A 22,576-nucleotide genomic window follows, 5' to 3' on the forward strand; every position below is an offset into this window, starting at 1 on the left:
TCACCATTTTTCTTCAAAGCCAATTATGCTAAGACTTTGTTATGGTGCTAGAGAGATATTCTACAAGAGGAAAAGAAGAAAAAGAAAGGAAAAGGGCAAAGGAGCAAACTATGAAAAGCATACGAAACTCACTTGTCTCTGTATCAAGCTTGTACTTTGGTGAGGTTAACAGAAATTTGCCCCTATATGGAGTATGGCCCACCACACAAATATCTCATTTTACAAACTTAAATCAAAATATTTTGAAAAACTTCAAAATCTATCATCCTAAAGTAAATTTAGTCTAAGCTACAAACTTAAAATTAATGCTACCTCGCAACCAAAAATAAAGATTCTAATTGATTGAGATGCAATCCCCTTCATTTTGAAATTAGTCCGAAAGTTAACTTTTTTTCCTTTCAAAGCTATACTAACTGAATTCAAATTAACATTTACTTACGGTTCGAATCCTAATTGATTCATATTTTTAGTTCAGATTATTTTTAAATAAAATAAACAAAACTAATACCATACTTACCTATCTCTCAAAAAAATATTTACTTACAAAAGTCCATTCAAAGGAAATATAATCTCCAACGATTTTTTTAAAAAAAAAGGAAAAAAAAAAAAACTCTATGAAAAGCATGCATAGAAAACTCGCTTCCACCGTCCAGCAACTTACCATCCACACAATGCCTCTTCTCACCAAAATCCATGGATTATCCAAAAACCTCTCTCTCTCTTCTCTCTTCTTCTCCTACACACTCTCCTTCAATGTCCAACCAATCACACATAATACCCTAATAAACTGCTAAACTCCTTGCAACCCCTCCAACATCCCCCCCCAACAAAACCTCCCCCAAACCATGCTGCTTAACCTCCTCATCCACCCTTATCCCTCTTCCCCTCCGACTCCCCCTTCCTCTCTCTTTCCCCCAAACCCTAACCCTAAAAATCCTAACACCTCCTCCCTCTCGCTCCACACTATAGTTTTCCCCAGCAGCAGCAGCAGCAGCAGTCGTCGGCGAGGGCGGCGGCGGCCGGTGGCAGGGGCGGCGGCGGCGGGAGGATTGCTGGAGGGGGCGCAGTCGGTGGCGGAGGCGGCGTCGGTGCTGGCGGCGATCGTGCTGGTGCACGAGTGGGGCCACTTCGCGGCGGCGGCGGTGCGGGGGATCCGCGTGAGCCAGTTCGCGGTGGGGTTCGGCCCGGTGCTGGCCCGCTTCGTCTCCCGGGGCGGCGACGGGGTGGAGTTCTCCGTGCGCGCCTTCCCCCTGGGCGGGTACGTGGCCTTCCCGGACCCGGACGACCCCGACCTGCCCTTCCCCCCCGACGACCCCGACCTCCTCCGCAACCGCCCCCTGCCCGACCGGCTCCTCGTCGTCTCCGCGGGGGTGGCCGCCAACGCCCTCTTCGCCTTCCTCCTGGTGCTCGCCCAGTCCCTCCTCCTCGGCCTCCCCTCCCGCCTCCCCCTCCGGTGGCCTTCGTCCCCGACGTCCGCGCACCTCCTCCCCCCCCGCCGCCCTCGCCGGCCTCCTCCCCGGCGACGTCGTCCTCTCCGCCCCCTCCGTCGCCGACCTCGTCGACGCCATCAAGCGCAGCCCCTCCTCCCCCGTCCCCCTCACCGTCTCCCGCGGCGCCCAGACCCTCCGCCTCGTCGTCGTCCCCGACCCCGCCCCCGACGGCTCCGGCCGCATCGGCGTCCAGCTCTCCCCCAACTTCCGCCTCACCCGCCTCCGCCCCGCCTCCCTCCCCGACGCCCTCGCCCTCTCCTGGGCCGAGTTCGCCCAGCTCTCCCTCTCCGTCCTCGACGGCCTCAAGAACACCTTCCTCAACCTCTCCGAGTCCGCCGACAAGGTCTCCGGCCCCGTCGCCATCATCGCCGTCGGCGCCGAGGTCGCGCGCTCCAGCTCCGACGGCCTCTTCCAGTTCGCCGCCGTCATCAACCTCAACCTCGCCGTCATCAACCTCCTCCCCCTCCCCGCCCTCGACGGCGGCTCCCTCGCCCTGCTCCTCGTCGAGGCCGCCCGCGGCGGCCGCAAGCTCCCGCGCGAGGTCGAGCAGCGGATCATGTCCTCCGGCGTCCTCGTCGTGCTCGCGCTCGGAATGTTCCTCATCGTCCGCGACACCCTCAATCTCGATTTCATCAAGGAGATGTTGTGATGGAGGAGGGACGCCAAAACTTTTGAATTTTGGACTGAAGCATTCATTGAAAGCACTGAAGGGGTGGTTCTTGGTCGCGAGATTCGAATTCGGATTCCGCAGGCGAAAATGGTGATCAAGCATTGCTCTCTTGATCCTTTCCCTGGTTTGATTTGTGCTCTGCAGCGGCCGCGGATAAGCTGATCATGTAGAATAGTAGGATGTTTGTTAAATTGTTTGTGCATGCTCTCCTATACCAGAGAAACACAAGTTTTTATGATTTCGCTCTCAAGGGTAATAGAATTACATGTCAAATTATTCTTTTCTCTCTTTTCTACTACTGATTGAAAGAAGTTACAGGGGCTGGTTGGATAGTACTTACACTGCTTTTTATATTTGATCTTTCTGTTTATATGAAGCTGCAGTGTCTCTAGTGGGTGTTATGCAGTTTTAGTTAATATTTTGAGAAGGTTCTTTTGATCCGCAAAAACATAAGACCTGCTTGGGTTCTTGCACGTCTTGTTTAGTACATATATTTTGTTCACTCAAGAGCTTTGTAGCTGTTGGTCAACGAATGAGTATGATTCGACGTATAGATAGGCATGAGTTTTTGATTTCACAGCTGAATGTATTGTCTTGGAAAAGTAGGTGCTTTAAGAATTTGTGGGGGAGCGAATATTAACTCTTTTTAGATGGCAATTGCAAAAGAAAATTCTTATAATATCATTGGATTATGACTTTGTCCCTCACAAGGCTCTACCCATCATGATTTGCTGAGATCGGTGTCGCAGCAACGTGGTGATTTAACATAATTTTGAGAGTTTGTTAGATGTCAAAATAAGTTATCTGGTGATATATAGTTGACGACAAGGTCATCTCAAGTGCAAAGGAAAAAAAAAAATTATCAGTGGTTTTTCTGTTATGTTGGCTGTGCCTGGTTGGCTTGTTTACAACATTTTGCATATTACTTCTTTTGTGTGTGTTTTTGATTCAATGCGTTATACTGGGTGCCTGAAAGATGGATTTGAACAAAGAATTGAACCTGCTTGATGCCTACTATGTTTATGTGGTGTATCTGCATGGAAGTTGTAGCTACATAACAGTGGTTTGCAACTCGGAATTTCCTATATATTTATAAGAAGCCAACTTGATATCAAATGTTTATGGTGCCTTTTATTGGTTGTTTTGCGGGTAGCCACCTCTCTTGCAAGTAAGAGATTGGCGGGTAGAATTCGTTTGCATGTGTATATGTGGGCCTATGGACAGTATTCTTAAAATAGCAATGCTAATGGTACACCCAAACATGGGTGTAGATCTTACGTCTTATCCATCTGATGAATGAGAATTTATGTATCACGAATATTTCTACAAGTTTCGCGTGTCCATCTAATGAATGAGAATTTATGTATCACGAATATTTCTACAAGTTTCGCGTGTCCATCTAATAAATGAGAATTTATGTATCACGAATATTTCTACAAGTTTCACGTGCCTGTTGTGTCTGTGTCAAACTCGTGTTCAATATGAACACGCCATGAACGCGCGTTCAACTCGTGTCCATGTTGCATCCCATATATATATATATATATATATTTACTAAAGAACTCGCGCTTCGTTGTGGATAAATAAAATTTTAATTCATTAATACTTGGATATCTACCGCTTGAATTTAGCAACCGTTGAACTCTCACTCTTTTATATCACCATTATAAAATATCATATTTAATTAAATTTTCAAAATATTTTAAATCGCATATGCCGCCTACGGTTTCCCTCCCCTTCCTTTTACTCAACGAAGCCGACGATATAATCAGGCAATATGGAAGAGAAGAGATTTTAAGATTTTAGGATTTGAATTTCGGATGCTAATTAATATGTAGGATTTTGCATATATTTATTTATTCTCCAATTCGCTTTGTTATATTTGATTTAGATTTGTAATTATCTAAATAGAAGTTAAATTCTAATCTAATTAGGATTAGATATAATTTAGATTTAATTTGGCATATATAGATTGTAATTAGGAGGATAATTCTAATTTGGCAGATCGCCGTTTGACTCCGCACGCATGCTCGAAGAAGAGAATTAGAAGAAAGCCGGCAGCAGCAGCAGATCAGGAGTTGAAGCGCCAGAAAAGAAATATTCAACAGCAGAATGCAGAAGACGACGGCCATCGCCACCGCGATTGGGCCGTCCTCCCGGACCTCATTCTGCATTCGCTCCTCGGCAGGCTTTTCCTCTCGGCCGATAGCTCCGCTCCCTCCACCTTCGCCTCCGTCTGCAGATCCTGGCGCTCGTTTTTTGCCGCTTCGAAGCAGTGTATCGTGTCGAATCTCCCTCCCTTGCTCCTCAGGCCCCGGTGGCACGCGCCCTCGCGTGATATCCTCCCCCTGGAAGGCGCAAAGAAGCGGCCCTTTGTACATGAGCCATTCTTCGATGTTCTCAGCATTGCCTCCCCGCAGTCCAAATCGCAGTTGTGAAATGATAGGCTGGCTAACTCGTACATGTGCGGGTTCTCTCACGGCTACATCATCACGATGGACAGCCGCACCAACCGGCCCGTCCTCACCGACCCGTTCACCGGGGAGGACCTCTGGCTGTTCCCTCCTCCCCCTCCCAACCACTTTGAAGAAGGTGCGCCTCCTCGCAAGGTCCAACTTGCCATCCTTACTGCTGCCCCTTGTTCGGAGTACTGTAGGATCGTGCTGTATTCCCCAACGCTGTTGGAAGGCTTCTGGATCTGCAAGGCCAGAAGCTCACAGTGGTCGTATAGGCATTTGAGCATTACATGCGGCAGACCTTCCCAGCTCATTCTCTGCAGACCCAAGATTTATGCAATTACCTTCTCGGCACGTATAGTAATCATCAATGTGCTCTTCGACGTGCCTATCGTCGAAATTCTGCCCGAGCGGTGTCCGAGAATGCTCTTCTTCAACGTCAGCCCTTTCATCACTGAATTCAGCGGCCGGCTTCTTTTCATCCACTGCGATCCACTGAATCCTCCGAACCCCTCGACGACTTTCAGAATCCAAGTCTATCGGCTGTCGGAGCACCGCTTAGTGAGGATGGAGAGCATAGGGAACTGCGCGTTGTTCGTAGAGACGGAAGGCTTTGTGATGGTGCGTGCGAACCCTGGCGGGTGGGGCGCAAAGGAGAATCACATCTGTCTTACGGGGCCACGGTGCAAGAGCTGGAAGGAGGTCTCTGTGGGTGGCCTTGTTGACCTGCCAGAATTTGTTCCGACGGGAATGTGGAAAATGTGGCCTAGGCCACTCTGGGTGTTGCCTTCCTCATGTTACTAAGTCATTAGTAAACATTCATGCTCGCATATTTATATGTATTCTGGTCCTGAGAGCATCTCTTTTGTTTTATTTATCACAAACTGCACTATCATGCTGTGTTTTGGTTTGCAGTGGTCTAATGTTATAACAATTAATGGTCATTGCTGAAGAATTTAGTATTTTTGATTGCTATTGTTAGATGTGACTAGAAATTGATTAACGACTCAAGTTCGGGTTTTCGACTCGCCGACAGCTTCGCGGTGCAACCAAATTGATACACTTTAAACCACAGGGTATTAAAATAAAAAAGTGTGAAACCACGGGGGGGTTTTTTGAAGTTTTTCCAAAAATTATTAATGTACTAACCCTCAAACTGTGAAGGATTTTGATTTGTTAATGTATGCATTCTACAAGTGTCATATGAATATATTAACATATTAACAACCCGTAAATTTAGCTTTTTGGGGGGAGGGTCCAAAGCAATTCTCTTTGTGTGAAGGAATTTCCAATCTCTATTAGGTAGCTGATTCTTGTTTATCCGCACAAAGCATTCAACTTTCCACCGTCCAAAGCAAAAAGCATTCAACTTTCCACCGTCCAAAGCATTATTCTTTGTCATGATTTTTTCTGTAATAGTAAATAGAAAGAGAGACTAAATTGAAACAATTCAAGTGACCCTCGCTCTCTTAGATTGAGATAGATGTTGACAGAGCAACAGAGAGAGCATAAGTTCTTCTGAAAAAGAAAAAGAGACAGCGCAGTACAATAATTGGTGCTATTCAATTGATCAATAATAGATGAGATGTATCCACACATACCATGAAACAGTTGCTATAGTTCTTAAATATTGTTATCTTCAGCAACTTATATATGCAGCTGAGTGAAAGAAGGAGGAGGAAAGAGATCACTAATGGCTGCAGGCTTTGTATCTTCCATCATCAAGTGGACAGCCGAAAAATTTTCTTCTTTGATTCCTGCACAGACGGCCGGTTGTTCAACATCCGAACCTTGCACTCGCGCCAGTGAAGACTTCGAGATGCTGCAGAAGACGATGCTGTCGATCCAAGAAGTGCTCGAGAACACGGAAGAGAAGGACATGCAGAGTTTCTCCGAAAAACTCCGCCTAAAGGAGCTGAGTGGAGCCGCTCGCGACGCCGAAGACGTGCTCGAAGAGTATGAGTACGAAGTGCTGCAAGCAAAAGTCATAGCTCGGAGACAAGCAGGCAGTGGCCGAAAGCGCAAGTTCGAGGAGGTATGTGAAACCGGCACTGATGATATTCCTGTACTAGTTCCCGTTCCGAATGATTTAATAATTAGAATGAAGGAAATCAAGAAGAGGTTTGAGACGATCACGAAGGAATGGGACACTCTCCGTCTGAGAGAAAGCGACGGGCCTCGGCGGCGTGATGATCACGCATGGACGCCAAAGCCAACTAGCTCCCTTCTACATGAGCCTAATGTTCATGGGAGGGAGAAAGATAAGGAGCATATAATACAAATGCTTCTCGCAGACCATGAGAATAGCAGGAATTCGGTTTCCGTCTTACCTATAGTTGGAATGGGGGGGATCGGTAAGACTACGCTCGCACAGCTTGTGTACAACGATCCTAGAGTGTCTCATCGCTTTCGACAAAAGGGGTGGGTCTGTGTATCCGAAAATTTTGATGTGCTAGAGTTAGCAAGAAAGATTTACACCTCGATCACTAAAAGAAGTTGCTACTACACTGAACTAAACGAGATTGTGGATGCTCTTAGGGAAGAATTGATGGGCAAGAGGTTCTTACTAGTGCTCGATGATGTCTGGAATGACAACCCGAATCTCTGGACTCCGCTGAGAGACTTCCTCTTTGCTCTAGAACCCGGTAAAGTTATAGTAACTACTCGGAATGAATCGACAGCTAAGATCATGCAGACGGTGCCTCCTCATAGGTTAGACCGCTTGGGCTTTGAGGATTGTTGGTTGATCTTTCTGCAACAAGCCTTTGAGGGTCGAGATCCAACTGCACTTCCGGAATTGGTAGAAATCGGTAAAAAGATTGTCGTGAAGTGTAAGGGATTGCCTTTGGCTGTCAAGGTACTTGGTGGCCTCCTTCGTTTCGAAAGTGATGATTGGAAATGGACCGATATATTGGATAGTGAGTTATGGGAATTGGATGAAGAGGAGGATCAGATCCTGCCAGCACTGAGATTGAGCTACGATCGCATGCCGCCAGCTTTGAAGCAATGCTTTATGTACTTCTCCTTGTTTCCAAAAGACTATGATTTCTATAAGAATAATATGGTCAGGCTGTTGATGTCGCAAGGACTTTTCAGATCTGACGGAACAGAGCGAGAAGAGGACATCGGCAGAGCATTTCTTGACGACTTGTTACAAAGGTCGATTCTCGAGTATGATCCTAACTATGAGAGTAAAGAATTACTGAAAATGCATGATCTCGTCCACGATCTTGCACAATCTGTTGTAGGGGAAGAATTCATTAGAGTAGACTATGGCGAGCTACGCGACCTCCCCGGAGAAGTTAGACATTTATCATTGGTTTGGAGCAACTCCATCTCTAACTTGAATCTCCTGCCATTAAAGAAATTGAAATCTCTTCGGACGTTCTTAATTATAATAAGAGATGATATTTTCATGCACCCAGAAGTTCATGTTGATGTACTGAATGATCTCTTCAGGAACTTGAAAAGACTACGAGCTTTAAATTTGAGATGGACAAGAATTGGAGCATTGCCCGAGTCAATCGGGAACTTGAAACTTCTACGCTACCTTGACATTGGGCATACTGATGTTAAAAGGCTTCCAGAATCGATATTTGGTCTCTACAATCTACAGACATTAGGTATTAAATATGATGCCTTGGCGGAGTCACCTGAAGCCATAAAGGAGTTGGTCAACTTGCGACATCTTCTTCTAAAGGAAGGTACACATCCAAAGTACCTCCCATCTGGTATCAGACATCTAACAAAGTTGCAGACATTAAAATCAATTCATCTTGGAAGGGAGTCTAGGCACTTTAAGATACAAGATCTTAAGAACTTGGCTCACCTCAAAGGAAGTCTCCTGATTCTAAATCTTAAGAATGTCACCAGTGTTGAGGATGCTGAAGAGGCAAATTTGAAGAGCAAGAAAGATCTCAAACTCTTGGATTTATCGTGGAAATGCAGTGACATCCTGTACTGTAATGCAAGCCATGGGCGAAGTTCTGGAGAGTCGTCGAACGTTCCTTCAGAAGCCACTAGTTCATTGTTAACTGCTGATTGGTTTGAGGAGCGGGTACTTGCGAGCCTTGAGCCACATACTAACCTCGAAGAGTTCATTGTAAGTTATTACAGTGGTATTAGATTCCCGCGATGGGTTGGCGATGCTTCCTTCACTAAGTTGGTCAAAATAATACTAATGAATTGCCAGAAATGTATATTGCTGCCGCCACTGGGTCAACTGCCGTCTCTGAGGTATTTAAGTATGTCTAATATTGAAAGCTTGCAACATATCGGGTGCGAGTTTTATGGCAACGGTGCTACAGCCAAGGGGTTCCCATCACTTGAGACCGCGGTAATCTCATGCATGGACAATTGGGTGGAGTGGGGAGGTGGCGGAGATGGTGACTTTCCTCATCTCCGAGAACTTAATATTGCTGATTGCCCTAAACTGCGGAGGCTTCCGCAACATCTTTATTCCTCACTGACCCAATTAGTTTTGTGCAATTGCGAGAAACTTGATGAACTTCCCATGCTCCCTTCACTGACTCATTTAACTCTGCGAGGGGACTTTGATGAAAAGATTCTCTCTTCCTTGTGTCTCCATTTCCTTCATTCTTTAGAAATTACGGGCCTCAAGAATCTTCCTGTTGAATTTCGGAACCTGTACTCCCTCAAGAAATTATGTATTTCTCAATGTTACGAATTGGAAAAAGTGGTGAGTCTTTCCGAACTCCCTTCTCTCGAGGAATTATTAATATGGAGTTCTCCCCAAGTGCAGTTCCGACTTCATTCATCTGAAGATATCATAACCGGAAATTGCCCTTCGCTGCAAGAGTGGTGCAGAAGACGCGATATCGACTTGACTTATTCAGGTATGATCCTCTAGAAGAATTCTATACACCTTATTACTAGTTTATTTATATGTTTCCCTCATATTTGTTTTTGTGTTTTGGAAACAGATTAACATGGCAAGAAAGAATCTCCTAATGGAAAAGCGGCAGCATAGCCGCACTTCCTGAATACTGAGTAGATTAAACAATGCCTTGCAATATGTAATGTAGGTAAGAGGATCAATCTGAGTTCCATGGCTGATTTTAGTCACATATCAGACTTGTGGTTTTTGATCAAATATGAAAGTGCGGAAGAGAAGTAACTAGAAGGTGCTAATTTGGTATTTCAAAGTGATTGTCCTTAATTTATGCTTTTTTTTTTTTTGTCCATGTTGTCTTACTCATCATATTTTGTTGTAACAATTTTAAAAATAAAAGACTTTTCTAATTTACTATATTTATACAATTCATATCTATGTATCTGGAAAAGAAAAGGGACTATAACCAATTTTCGAACTTCTGCTCGAAAGAAAAAAAAAAAAAACTTCAATTTGCCTTTTTATGATTTAAAATATACTTATTCATATTGTACTCTAAAAAGTTGCACATTTAGATCTTGCTTACTATTCTTATCAGGGGATGGCACGGACCGTCGATTTGCGCCCTTTGCTACAAGAATGGAGAAAGTCTGGCACACATCCTTTTCACCTGCAGGTTACGCGACGACTGTGTGGGCTCATCTTCTACAAGCTTTTCCGACCACTCAACAATCGATGACTACACTCCCAGGAGATTTACCAGCTAGATGGATTAAGGCTAGGCTAACTGTGAGAGGGCAGGAAAAGGGATTTTTTGATATCTGTTTTGCTGCAACATGTTGGGAATTATGGACGGAGCGGAATACGCGCATTTTCGACGATCGACAGATTCGACCGGACGAATCTGCAAGAAGGGTTCACAGCTTGGTTAATCTTTGGATGTCTGTGTTAGGAGCTTGATGGGCAGGAGCATGGCCAGGAGCATGGAATTATAGGAAGCCAACTTTGCCCTTCTTTTATTTCCTTCGTTTATTACGGGCTGGTATGGTCTGGTAGCAGTTACATGTGCTTCAATCATTTTGTTGCTTTGACATGATATTATGTATGACCGACCGTTCCAGAACAAATGACAAATAACTTAGTCGTAGGTATTCGTGGCCTAAGTTCGAATTCTAGTTGATTTATTTTTCCAACTAAGTTTATTCTGAATGAAATAAATAAAGCGGATAGTATGCTACCTATCTCTCTNCATGTTATTATGTATGTGTAGTTCTTTGTTGCGCTGACGACAAAGCAGCTGTAAACCCCTGTTTTCTCAAAAAAAAAAAAAAGTTTTTTGAAAAATGACGAACAGGAAACTTTTTCTCTTATTATAATAACTAATTAGCTTATAATATACATTAATATTTCCAACTAAGTTTATTCTGAATGAAACAAACGAAGCGGATAGTATGCTACTTATCTCTCAAAAAAAAAATAAAAATGTTATTATGTATGTGTGGTTCTTTGTCGCGCTGAAGGCAAAGCAGTTGTAAACCCCTGTTTTCTCAAAAAAAAAAAAAAGTTTTTTGAAAAATGACGAACAGGAAACTTTTTTCTTATTATAATAACTAATTAGCTTACAATATACATTAATATATCCGAAACTATAACATACACCGATCAATGATAGATGATAATATATTTTATAAATAAAAAAATTACCAAGAAATTAAAAAAAATTAAATTAATTGATGACTAATAACTAACATAGTTATTATTTTTCATAAAATTTTTAACTAAATAAATCAAATGAAAAGGTTTAGATAAAATGATTAAAAGCTGAAGGGTCTAAGGCTTCGTTTGGAATTGCGAGGAGATTGCGTTACGCGCGGTGAGAAAGTATGTTGGAAAAATATCCTGTTTGTTTCCGTACGTAATATTGCGTTCCGCATATCGTGATGAGTCGGTTACTATATATTTTCTGCGGTCCCACCGGAGAACGCAAAAGCATATCCCTATATACTTTTTCTTCAATTCTATTTTATTTAATAGCGTTAGATAGATCTCAATACCAAACTGAGCTTAAAACAAATAATGAACGGATTTCAAAGCTTCTAATAGTTGAGGGGGGTATCCGTGCCTTAATTTGAGCCCCTTGTAAACCCCGGATCCGCGCTACCCTGGATCGTTCCTGCTCGCATCTCTATGTAAGATTGAGATAAATGTTGACAGAGCTACGAACAAAGCATCAGTCCTTTTCAAAAAGGAAAAAGTCAACACATCTACAATCATTGGTTCTATTTAATTCATCAATAATAGATTAAGACGTATCCGCACATGACTAGAAATAGGTTGGTTTCTTCGGCAGCTTATGCAGCTGAGTGAAAGAAGAAGAAGAAGGAAAGAGACCACTAATGGCTGCAGGCTTTGTATCTTCCATCATCAAGTGGACGGTCGAAAAATTTTCTTCTTTGACCCCTCCACAGAGTACTGCCGGCTGTTCAACATCCGAACCTCATGCTCGCGCCATCGAAGACTTCGAGGTGCTGCAGAAGACAATGCAGTCGATCCAAGATGCGGTCGACAACACAGACGAGAAGGACGTGCGGAGTTTCTCTGAAAAGCTCCGTCTGAAGGAGCTGAGCGGAGCCGCTCGCGACGCGGAAGACGTGTTCGAGGAGTATGAGTACGAAGTGCTGCGGGCAAAAGCCGAAGCTCGGAGTCGGAGACAAGTAGGCATCGGCCAGAAGCGCAAGCTCGAGGAGGTATGTGAAACCAGCACTGATGATATTCCTGCACTAGTTCCCGTTCCGAATGATTTAATAATTAGAATGAAAGAAATCAAGAAGAGGTTTGACACGATCACGAAGGAATGGGACGCTCTCTGTCTGAGAGAGAGCGACGGGCCGCGGCGGCGTAATGATCATGCGTGGACGCCGAAGCCAACTAGCTCACTTGTGCATGAGCCTAGTGTTCACGGCAGGGAGGATGATAAGGAGAATATAATACAAATGCTTCTCGAAGACGATGAGAACAGCAGGAACTCGGTTTCGGTCTTGCCTATAGTTGGAATGGGGGGGATCGGTAAGACTACTCTCGCACAGCTTGTGTATAATGATCCTAGAGTGTGTCATCGCTTCCGACAAAAGGGATGGGTCTGCGTATCTGAAAATTTTGATGTGCTGGAGTTAACAAGAAAGATCTTCACCTCGATCACTAAAAGAAGTTGCAGCTACGCCGAACTAAATGAGATTACGGATGCTTTTAGGGAAGAATTGATGGGTAAGAGGTTCTTACTTGTGCTCGATGATGTCTGGAATGACAACCCCGATCTCTGGACTCCCCTGAGAGACCTGCTCTTTGCTCTAGAACCCGGGAAAGTTATAGTAACTACCCGGAACGAGTCGACAGCTACGATCATGCAGACAATGCCACTTTATAGGTTAGACCGCTTGGGCTTTGATGATTGTTGGTTCATCTTTGTACAACAAGCCTTTGAAGGTCGAGATCCAAATGCACTTCCGGAATTGGTAGAAATCGGTAAAAAGATTGTCGTGAAGTGTAAGGGATTGCCTTTGGCTGTCAAGGTACTTGGCGGCCTCCTTCGCTTCGAAAGTGATGAGTGGAAATGGATTGATATTTTGGACAGCGAGTTATGGGAATTGGATGAAGAGGAGGATCAGATCCTACCAGCGCTGAGATTGAGCTACGATCGCATGCCACCAGCTTTGAAGCAGTGCTTTATGTACTTCTCATTGTTTCCGAAAGACTATCAATTCTATAAAGATGATATAATCAGGCTGTTGATGTCGCAAGGACTTTTCAGATTCAAAGGAAAAGAGCTAGAAGAGGACATTGGCAGAGGATTTCTTGATGACTTGTTACAAAGGTCGATTCTCGAGTATGATCCTAACAATGAGAATAAAGAAATACTGAAAATGCATGATCTCGTGCATGATCTTGCACAATCTGTAGGAGGGGAAGAATTCGTTAGAGTAGACGATGGCGAGCTATGCAACCTCCCCGGAGAAGTTAGACATTTATCATTGGTTTGGAGCAACTCCATCTCTAACTTGAATCTTCTGCCATTAAAAAAATTAAAAGCTTTTTTTTTTTTGATTAAACAGGGGTTAACCCTATTTTACAAAAATTAAAAGCTCTACGGACGTTCGTATTTATCATAAGGGATGGTATTCTCATACACCCAGAAGTTCGTGTTGATGTACTGAATGATCTCTTTCGAAACTTGAAAAGACTACGGGCTTTAGATTTGAGATGGACAAGAATTGGAGCATTGCCCGAGTCAATCGGGAACTTGAAACTTCTGCGCTACCTTGACATTGGACATACTGAGGTTAAGAGGCTTCCAGAATCGATATTTGGTCTCTACAATCTACAGGCATTAGGGATTAAATATGATGCCTTGGCGGAGTCATCAGAAGCTATAAAGGAGTTGGTCAACTTGCGACATCTTCTATTTGATGGTAATGAATATGCAAACTACCTCCCATCAGGTATAAGACATCTGACAAACTTGCAGACATTGATGACTATTCCTATAGGAAGAGATCCTAGGCACTTTAGGATACAAAATCTAAAGAACTTGTCCCACTTGAAAGAAGTGCGGATTTTAAATCTCAAAGATATTGATAGTGTTGAGGATGCTCAAGAGGCTAATTTGAAGAGCAAGAAAGATCTCACAATCTTGAGATTGTCATGGAAATGCAGTTACATCCTCTACTGTAATACAAGCCGTGGGCAAAGTTCTGGAGACCCTTCGAAGATCCCTTCAAAAGCCACTAGATCATTGGTACCTGTTGAGTGGTTTGAGGAACGGATACTTGCCAGCCTTGAGCCACATACCAACATCGGAGAATTGATGATATATTATTACGGAGGTATTCGATTCCCCCTGTGGTTTGGCGATGTTTCCTTCTCCAAGTTGGTCAAAATGACACTAATGAATTGCCAGAAATGTATATTGCTCCCGTCGCTGGGTCAACTGCCTTCTCTGAGGTACTTAGATATGTCTTATATTGAAAGCCTGCAACATATTGGATGGGAGTTTTATGGTTGTAGTTCTGAAGTAAAGGGGTTCCGGTCACTGGAGACCTTGCTAATCTCATGGATGGACAATTGGGTGGACTGGGGTGGTGGTGAATGTGGCGACTTTCCTCGGCTCCAGCAACTTAATATTGCAGAATGCCCTAGGATACAGAGGCTTCCGCAACATCTTTATTCCTCATTGACCCGATTAGTTTTGTGCAATTGCGAAAAACTTGATGAACTTCCTTTGCTCCCTTCACTGACTCATTTAACTCTGCGAGGTAAGTTTGATGAAAAGATATTCTCTTCTTTGCATCTCCATTTGCTTCGTTTTTTAGAAATTACGGGCCTCAAGACTCTTCCTGTTGAATTTCGAAAAATGTACTCCCTCCAAAAATTATGTATTTCTCAATGTTACGAATTGGAAACGGTGGTGAGTTTTTTCGAACTTCCTTCTCTTGAGGAATTGTCAGTATGGAGTTCTCCTCAAGTACTGTTTCGACTTCATCTGTCTGAAGATGTCATAACCGGAAATTGCCCTTTGCTTCAAGAGTGGTGCAGAAGACATGACATCGACCTGACATATTCAGGTATGATCCTCTACAAGAATTCTATACAGTTCTTGCGCCCATTTACTAGTTCATATGTTTCCCTCCTCATATTCATTTTTGTGTTTTGGAAACAGGTTAACTTGGCAAGAAAGAATCTTCCAATGGTAAAGCAACAGCATAGTCGCACTTCACTGAATATTGAGTAGATTAAACAATGCCTTGCAATATGTATTGTCGGTAAGAGGATTAATCTGAGTTTTACGGCTGATTTCAGTCACTTCACACTTCTGGTTTTGATCAAATCAGAATGTGTAGAAGAGGATAAACTGAAGGGGCTGATTTTGCAATTTGAGTGATTGTTGTATTGAGTGATCATCCTTTCTTTTTATGTTTTTTCCTATATTTTCTAACTTTGTAATCTTTTCTTCATGGCTGCTGAACTGAACATGAATTGAGTTTGGTATAAGATAAAATTATATTTTTACCGCTGAGTCTTGTTATTGTCCTATGCAATGTCACTCAGGTATTCGCAGAGTAAGTTTACGACACTGAGTGATTCTGAAACTATATTTTACAGGAATTTTGATCTTCACTGTGCTCTGTACAACAATGATTAGTAATCAGGTTTAGAGAAGTAGCAGTATCCATCTTAAGATTACTTTTGCATTTCCTCCTCACCAACTTGAGCCATTTGCTATTCCTATTATAATGTGCATTTTCCAAGTTTAGAAATTTCAGAGGCAAAAGGGTATATAAAATTTGCTTTTGTGATAATAGGCTCTGTTAGAAAATCAGTCTTCAGCATTACCAGTGATCATGCTAAGTCTCCATCCAGAGTCCACCATTTTACTCTTCTAAATGACACCTGAATTAGTTGTAAAACTAGTTATTTGCGCAGCTCAAATCACATCAATAAGCCCGCAATGCATATTTGGCCACATTTATGCAACTTATTTTTGGTTTTTTTTTGGGTAGTCATCTCTAGAAAAACATCAGACATATTACGAAGTCGGAATTGTTGCTATGCTGGAAAACTGACATGAGATTATAAGTTTTCATAGCCCTGAACTCTGATTTATACTTTGTAAGTATGTTAAAAAAAGAAAATTATCAGTGGTTTTTCTGTTATGTTGGCTGTGCCTGGTTGGCTTGTTTACAACATTTTGCATATTACTTCTTTTGTGTGTGTTTTTGGTTCAATGCGTTATACTGGGTGCCTGAAAGATGGATTTGAACAAAGAATTGAACCTGCTTGATTCCTACTATGTTTATGTGGTGTATCTGCATGGAAGTTGTAGCTGCATAACAGTGGTTTGCAACTCGGAATTTCCTATATGTTTATAAGAAGCCAACTTGATATCAAATGTTTATGGTGCCTTTTATTGGTTGTTTTGCGGGTAGCCACCTCTCTTGCAAGTAAGAGATTGGCGGGTAGAATTCGTTTGCATGTGTAGATGTGGGCCTATGGACAGTATTCTTAAAATAGCAATGCTAATGGTACACCCAAACATGGGTGTAGATCTTACGTCTTATCCATCTGATGAATGAGAATTTATGTATCACGAATATTTCTACAAGTTTCGCGTGTCCATCTAATGAATGAGAATTTATGTATCACGAATATTTCTACAAGTTTCACGTGCCTGTTGTGTCTGTGTCAAACTCGTGTTCAATATGAACACGCCATGAACGCGCGTTCAACTCGTGTCCATGTTGCATCCTATATATATATATATATATATAGCAGGACTGCTGTGCTCTCAGGAGCACGGAGGCCTTCGTGCTCCTGAGCCGTTTTCGATGATGGAATTTTCGAATCGACGATCGGCTCCGTTAGACTTGATCTAGCGCATTTGAAGTTTCTAGAAAATATTTTTTGCGATTTTTTGATATCATTTACCTAGTGATCGAAAGGATTCAAAATCAATAATTTTTAATGGTTGATATCTGCCGTTTTCAAGTTTAACGGTGTAGAAGTATTCAAATCAGATGAAATTTTGATACAAAATTCTTTATACTATCTACAACAAGATCAATATTTCTGATCGAAAATTTTAGTGCTATATCACCACTTTTTATAGGATTTTTATTTTCAGCCGTTAAAAATTATTGATTTTGAATCCTTTCGATTGCTAGGTAAATGATATCGAAAAATCGCAAAAATTATTTTCTAGAAACTTTAAATACGCTAGATCAAGTTTAACGGAGCCGATCGTCGATTCGAAAACTCCATCATCGAAAACGGCTCAGGAGCACGGAGAGCACAGCAGCCCTGCTCTATATATATATATATATATATATATATATATGGGTGAGCTAGAATACTTCTAGAAGTATTTAGATTTTTTTTTTTTATATTTAACTTTTTCGCTTTTGGATCAACTCTTTTAATCCCTACTAGCTCTTGGATTAATACTATTAAACTAGGGGGATCTCTATCATCGCAATCTAATGAGGTGAAGAGTTAACCCAAATAATTATCACTAGTGAAAGTCTCTAATTAATGCATGCACATGATATTATTTTGCTCTACTTAATTTCTATCAGGCTAATAATCATTACTAATTAAGCTGGGAATTTTTTGACTCTTAAATTGACAGATTAAATGATTTTTGTCAATTTGGATCTTTAGATTCCAAGTGTATAGTATTTGGATTTTAAAGATAAATGAAATTTGATTTATCATATTCAGCTGGTTATCTACAAAAAGCACATAAAGAATCTCAAAGATTACAGCAATTCGATTTTTTTGAAAAAAAATGAAAATTTTTTGAAATTACATTCGACTCTAGTTTGTAATTTTTTTCAAGATTATGGTCCGAAGAGCTGAAACCGAAACTATTGGGCCAATATTATTTTTGAGAAACTATTGGGCCAATATTAGGCAGGAGTTTATGTGTAGATGAAGGCTCTTGTCGCAAGCATGTTAGGCCCACCCAGACCCATCAGTGAATTTCTGAAACAATCTTTCTTAATTTTATTGGGCCCAATAAGCCCATACGTAAGATCATTGTCAAAGTGGATCAGAACTGGTCCACCATTTTTTATTTTTTTTTGGGGGTGTAAGAAACAATGAATATGTGCACTAAAACTTAGGAATTTAAAGTAGTCCAGAAGGAATATAAAGTAGTCCAGAGTAGCAGAACAAAAAGTTGGTTTGAGTAAGGATATAAATCAATTGCTAAATGATCTTAAAAATTTCAAATTTCTTTTGGAACATTTTCAGTTTTTGATTTTGTACAAATGAAAGTGAGGATAAGGAACAAACAAAGGAGAAAATGCAAATCGCTTTCCAACTTGCTGAGTCCACTTAATATTTGGTCAGAGTCAATTGATAAATTGGTGGGCTGTGTTCCTTAAACATCTGATAACCGTGAAAAAATGGCAAGTTTTCACACTTTAGGCCTATTTTTAGGTTGGATTTGGTCATTTCAACCTAAACTATAAAAATCTCACCATAGACCTTAGCCTATGTGATAGATGCTGTATTCATCCTTTGAATTATGCAAGTTGCTGTGTTCAAATAAGAACATGACTCATATCCGTCCAATTTAATCTGTGTGTAAATTGGTAAATTAACTATGATGGCAAAATTGTCTGAGGAGGAAAACTAACTAATCACTACCAATACGTGCAACCCAAAATGGGACATTGATATTTTTTTTGTTGAAAAAAAATTACAAATGTTCTCAAATGAGTAAAAAAAAGTAACCATGTAGGTATTATAGAGGCTATTACTGTGGTCAAAACTCAAAAGTCATGAACACAATATAATTGAGTATCATCAATTATCAAAACCATCCATACGTAAGTCAAATTTCACGAAGATAGCATGCGGTACCTCTTCACAACATTTATATGAAATTCTTACAACCAACCATCCATTCACCTACAGATAACATTATATAAATCAATCGAAAACACTAATTTTTCATATTAAATATTATAACTAGTTATTGACTGTCCCTAACATAAATAGAAAAAGACTCGGTGGTTGGTACTGGAAATCTCAAATTTAAAGTTTATATGCTACCTTGGAGTTGTTTAGAATTTAGAATATAGGATTAGCATGCTACCTTTCTTTTTCTTTTTCGGAAAAAAAAAAAACTATTACAACTAGTTTCTTTTTGCATAAAATATTATTACAAAACAATAAAAACATTTGGCGTAATAATTGCAAAAAAAAAGTCTAAATCTAAAAAAAAGTTTAGTATCATCATTTCTGTATATTAATTAGGCTACGAAATTGATATATGTTTATGAAAATATAATAATGCAAAGAAAATGAAATTAGCATAAAAAATAAGAAAATACTATTGAAATTTAGAATTTAGGATAGTGTGGTTTGGAATTTAGAATTTAGGATAACATATGCTTATATAGTCTGAAAAATTAATAGTTTTACCCATGAATAAGATATAACATTTGGTACAATAATTGCAAAAAAAAAAAAAATCTAAGTCTAAAAAAAAGTACTATGGTCATTTATGGATATCAATCAGCCTACGAAATTGATATATGTCTATGAAAATATAATAATGCAAGGAAAATAAAATTAGTAGGAAAAATAAGAAAAAATATACTGAAACTTGATCAATAAAAAAAAGTGCTTTAGATTTTATAATTTAGAATTTAAAATTTGGGGTAGCATATGCTTATATAGTCTGAAAAATTAATTTACCCATAAATAAAATATAACATTTGGTATAGTAATTGAAAAAGAATGTCTAAGTCTAAAAAAAAAAGTACTATCGTCATTTTTGGATATCAATTAGGCTAAGAAATTGTAAAATAAATAAAATTAACAGAAAAAAAATAAAAAAGAATATACTGAAACTTGATAATATAGCATCCTAACTGATATTTGTAATACACTTGCTAGCAGAGGACTCGGAGAGAAGAGAAAAACCTGACGTGATAATACGTTTCGGACAAGGACGAGCTAGTCACGAATGGGCTTTCAGGACGACGAGTGGGCTTATTGGAGTGTTCGGAGCGTTAGAGATTCAAGAAGGAAGGCAATCAAGCTGAATCAAGTTGTTACTACATCTGATAATTCAAGTATGTATAATTTTTTGCAGGAGAAGGAAAGGTTATTGTAAAGTCTACAAGTCTTCCTTGACATACGATCGGATGACACTGAATTTGAGGTACAATTAGCTTTCACTAATGTTGATGTTTGTGATTATTAATTAATTTTCATAATTTAAGAATAATGTTATATTTTTAAAGGACTGGTTTGCTAGTGACTCTATTTCATCATTATCATTTTGCTATTTGTGAGGCCTATTAAATTGTTATGAGTATAATAATACTGAAAGCAGATTTAGTTATCTCGGTGCGTGTTTATTATTTAATTATAATTTTAATCTAATTATTTTGTATTAATATTATTAATATTTGTTTGTTTGTTTGGCAGGAAAGACACATATAAAAAGTATGCTAAAAAGTTTTACTATATTTTAAGTGTCTTTAAAATTATCAACTAGCTTTTTTTTTTATGTATACAGGTGTACAAAGTAAACAGAAGCTTTCAATAAAAAAATCTACTATTTTCATTTTGATCTCAATAATATTCTTCTACGTTTCTAACTAATATTTATTATATCAAATTATAAATACACCGACTGTCCCTAGCGTAAGTGGCAAAAGGTTTGGTGGTTGGTACTCGAGGTACCAAGTTCAGCATGCTATCTATCTCTCCAAAAAATTATAAATATATTATATTTTTCTAATATAAATTTTTTAACTGTAGTTTGTTAGCATAATTTGTCAAAAAATTTATGTTAACAAAATATAAAACATGCTAGAAAATATGTCTAACAAACTGCAATTAGAAATGTATAAGAAAAAATATAAAGCATATTTTGTTAAGAAATTCATGTTACGAAAAAATATAAAGCATGTTAATGTTAATAAATTTATGTTAGAGCTATGCTTTTGAAAAAAAAATACATTTATGTTATATTTTGTTAAAAATAATGTTAAAAATTTTAATAAAAATATGCACAGCAAATAACAATTAAGAAATTTATGTTATTAAAAATATAAAACACTTACAATTTTGATATAATAAAATGTTAGATAGAAACGTAAAATAACATCATTGAAATCAAAATAAAAAATGCCATATTTTTTTATCGAAAGCCTTCCATTTACTTTGTACACGTGTATACATAACAAAAAAAAAAAATTACTTGATGATTTGAAAGAAACTTCAAATACAATAAAACTTTGTATTCAGATATATTTTTATTTTTGATACCTTTCATTAAAGCACCGTAAGTAAACTGTCAGATGACGCTGGATTTGAGTTTCAATTAGTTTTCATTGATTTTAGTATTTGTGATTGTCAATTTATTTCATAAGTTAAGAATAATGTTATGTTTTCAAAGGACTGGTTTACTAGTGACTCTATTTCGTCATTATCGCTATACTGTTCGTGAGGCCTATAAAGTTGTTATCAGTGCAATACTACTAAAAGCAGACTTAGTTATATCGATGCGTGTTTATTATTTAATTATAATATTGATCGGATTATTTTGTACTAATATTATTAATATTTGCTTTTTTGTTTGGCAAGAATGTCACCGACTTGTAATACATTTTACCTGCAATATCGAGATATCAATAGACCTCGCTTTTACCATTTTGAATTAAATTATGTAGAAAGCTTAATACAGATTAATATTTGTTTAGTATTATATTGTGTGCGTAATTTCTTATATCTTTATTTTGTTTTGCAGGAAGTAAGTTAATACCTATTGTTATGCACACAGCACGAGTGTTTGTTATGTTTTCTCTCTATTTTATTATCATGCTTTCGGTATAGTTCAGCACCATTTTTTATAACACCCTTATTGTGTGCTATGTGTATAATGATAGGTATTAACTTCCTTCCTGAAAAATAAAATAAAGATATAAGAAATTACGCACATAATATAATACTAAACAAATATTAATCTATATTAAGCTTTCTACATATCTCGATGTTGTAGGTAAAATGCATTAAAAGTCGGTTACTTCCTGCCAAACAAACAAGCAAATATTAATAATATTAATATAAAATAATCCGATCAGCATTATAATTAAATAATAAACACGCACCGATGTAACAAAATCCACTTTTAGTAGTATTTACATTCACTACAACTTTATAGGCCTCATGAGCAGTATCATGATAAGGACGAAATAAAGTCACCAGCAAACCAGTGCTTTGAAAACATAACATTATTCTTAAATTATGAAAATAAATTAATAATCACAAATATCAACATCCATGAAAACTAATTGCACCTCAAATCTAGTATCATCCGATGGTTTGCTTATGGTGCTTCAGTGAAAGTCATCAAAAACACAAATATATATGAATAAAAAGTTTTATTATATTTAAAGTTTTTTTCAAATCACCAAGTCATTTTTTTTTATTCTGTATACAAGCGTACAAAGCAAACAAAAGATTTTTAATAAAAAATCTATTATTTCTGAGTGATGTTTTTTACTTTCCATCTGACATTTTATGTTGTCAA

At 39.2% G+C, this 22,576-nt stretch overlaps 2 protein-coding genes across 2 annotated transcripts; both read left to right on the plus strand.

The window, feature by feature from the left end:
- Positions 634–2,536, plus strand: LOC109713410 (probable membrane metalloprotease ARASP2, chloroplastic). Its single transcript, XM_020237473.1, is given in 2 exon segments — positions 634–1,489; positions 1,491–2,536. Coding segments are annotated over 2 exon segments (1,293 nt in total). The 5' UTR covers positions 634–845; the 3' UTR covers positions 2,140–2,536.
- Positions 6,310–15,538, plus strand: LOC109713279. The gene is made up of 6 exons (XM_020237279.1): positions 6,310–9,472; positions 10,067–10,257; positions 10,421–10,510; positions 11,832–13,546; positions 13,600–15,086; positions 15,182–15,538. Exons 1-6 carry the CDS (start codon positions 6,310–6,312, stop codon positions 15,184–15,186), a joined length of 6,651 nt encoding a protein of 2,216 aa, XP_020092868.1. The 3' UTR covers positions 15,187–15,538.

The sequence above is a fragment of the Ananas comosus genome, linkage group 7 (assembly GCF_001540865.1).
Source record: "Ananas comosus cultivar F153 linkage group 7, ASM154086v1, whole genome shotgun sequence".
Taxonomy (NCBI): domain Eukaryota; kingdom Viridiplantae; phylum Streptophyta; class Magnoliopsida; order Poales; family Bromeliaceae; genus Ananas; species Ananas comosus.

Bases quoted from the DNA above. Each gene is read 5' to 3' on its own strand.
- LOC109713279 (XM_020237279.1), top strand. From the start codon at position 6,310: ATGGCTGCAGGCTTTGTATCTTCCATCATCAAGTGGACAGCCGAAAAA. The intron at 9,473-10,066 runs GTATGATCCTCT...TATTCTTATCAG, and splicing joins TATCGACTTGACTTATTCAG to GGGATGGCACGGACCGTCGA. The intron at 13,547-13,599 runs ATTAAAAGCTTT...TATTTTACAAAA, and splicing joins AATCTTCTGCCATTAAAAAA to ATTAAAAGCTCTACGGACGT.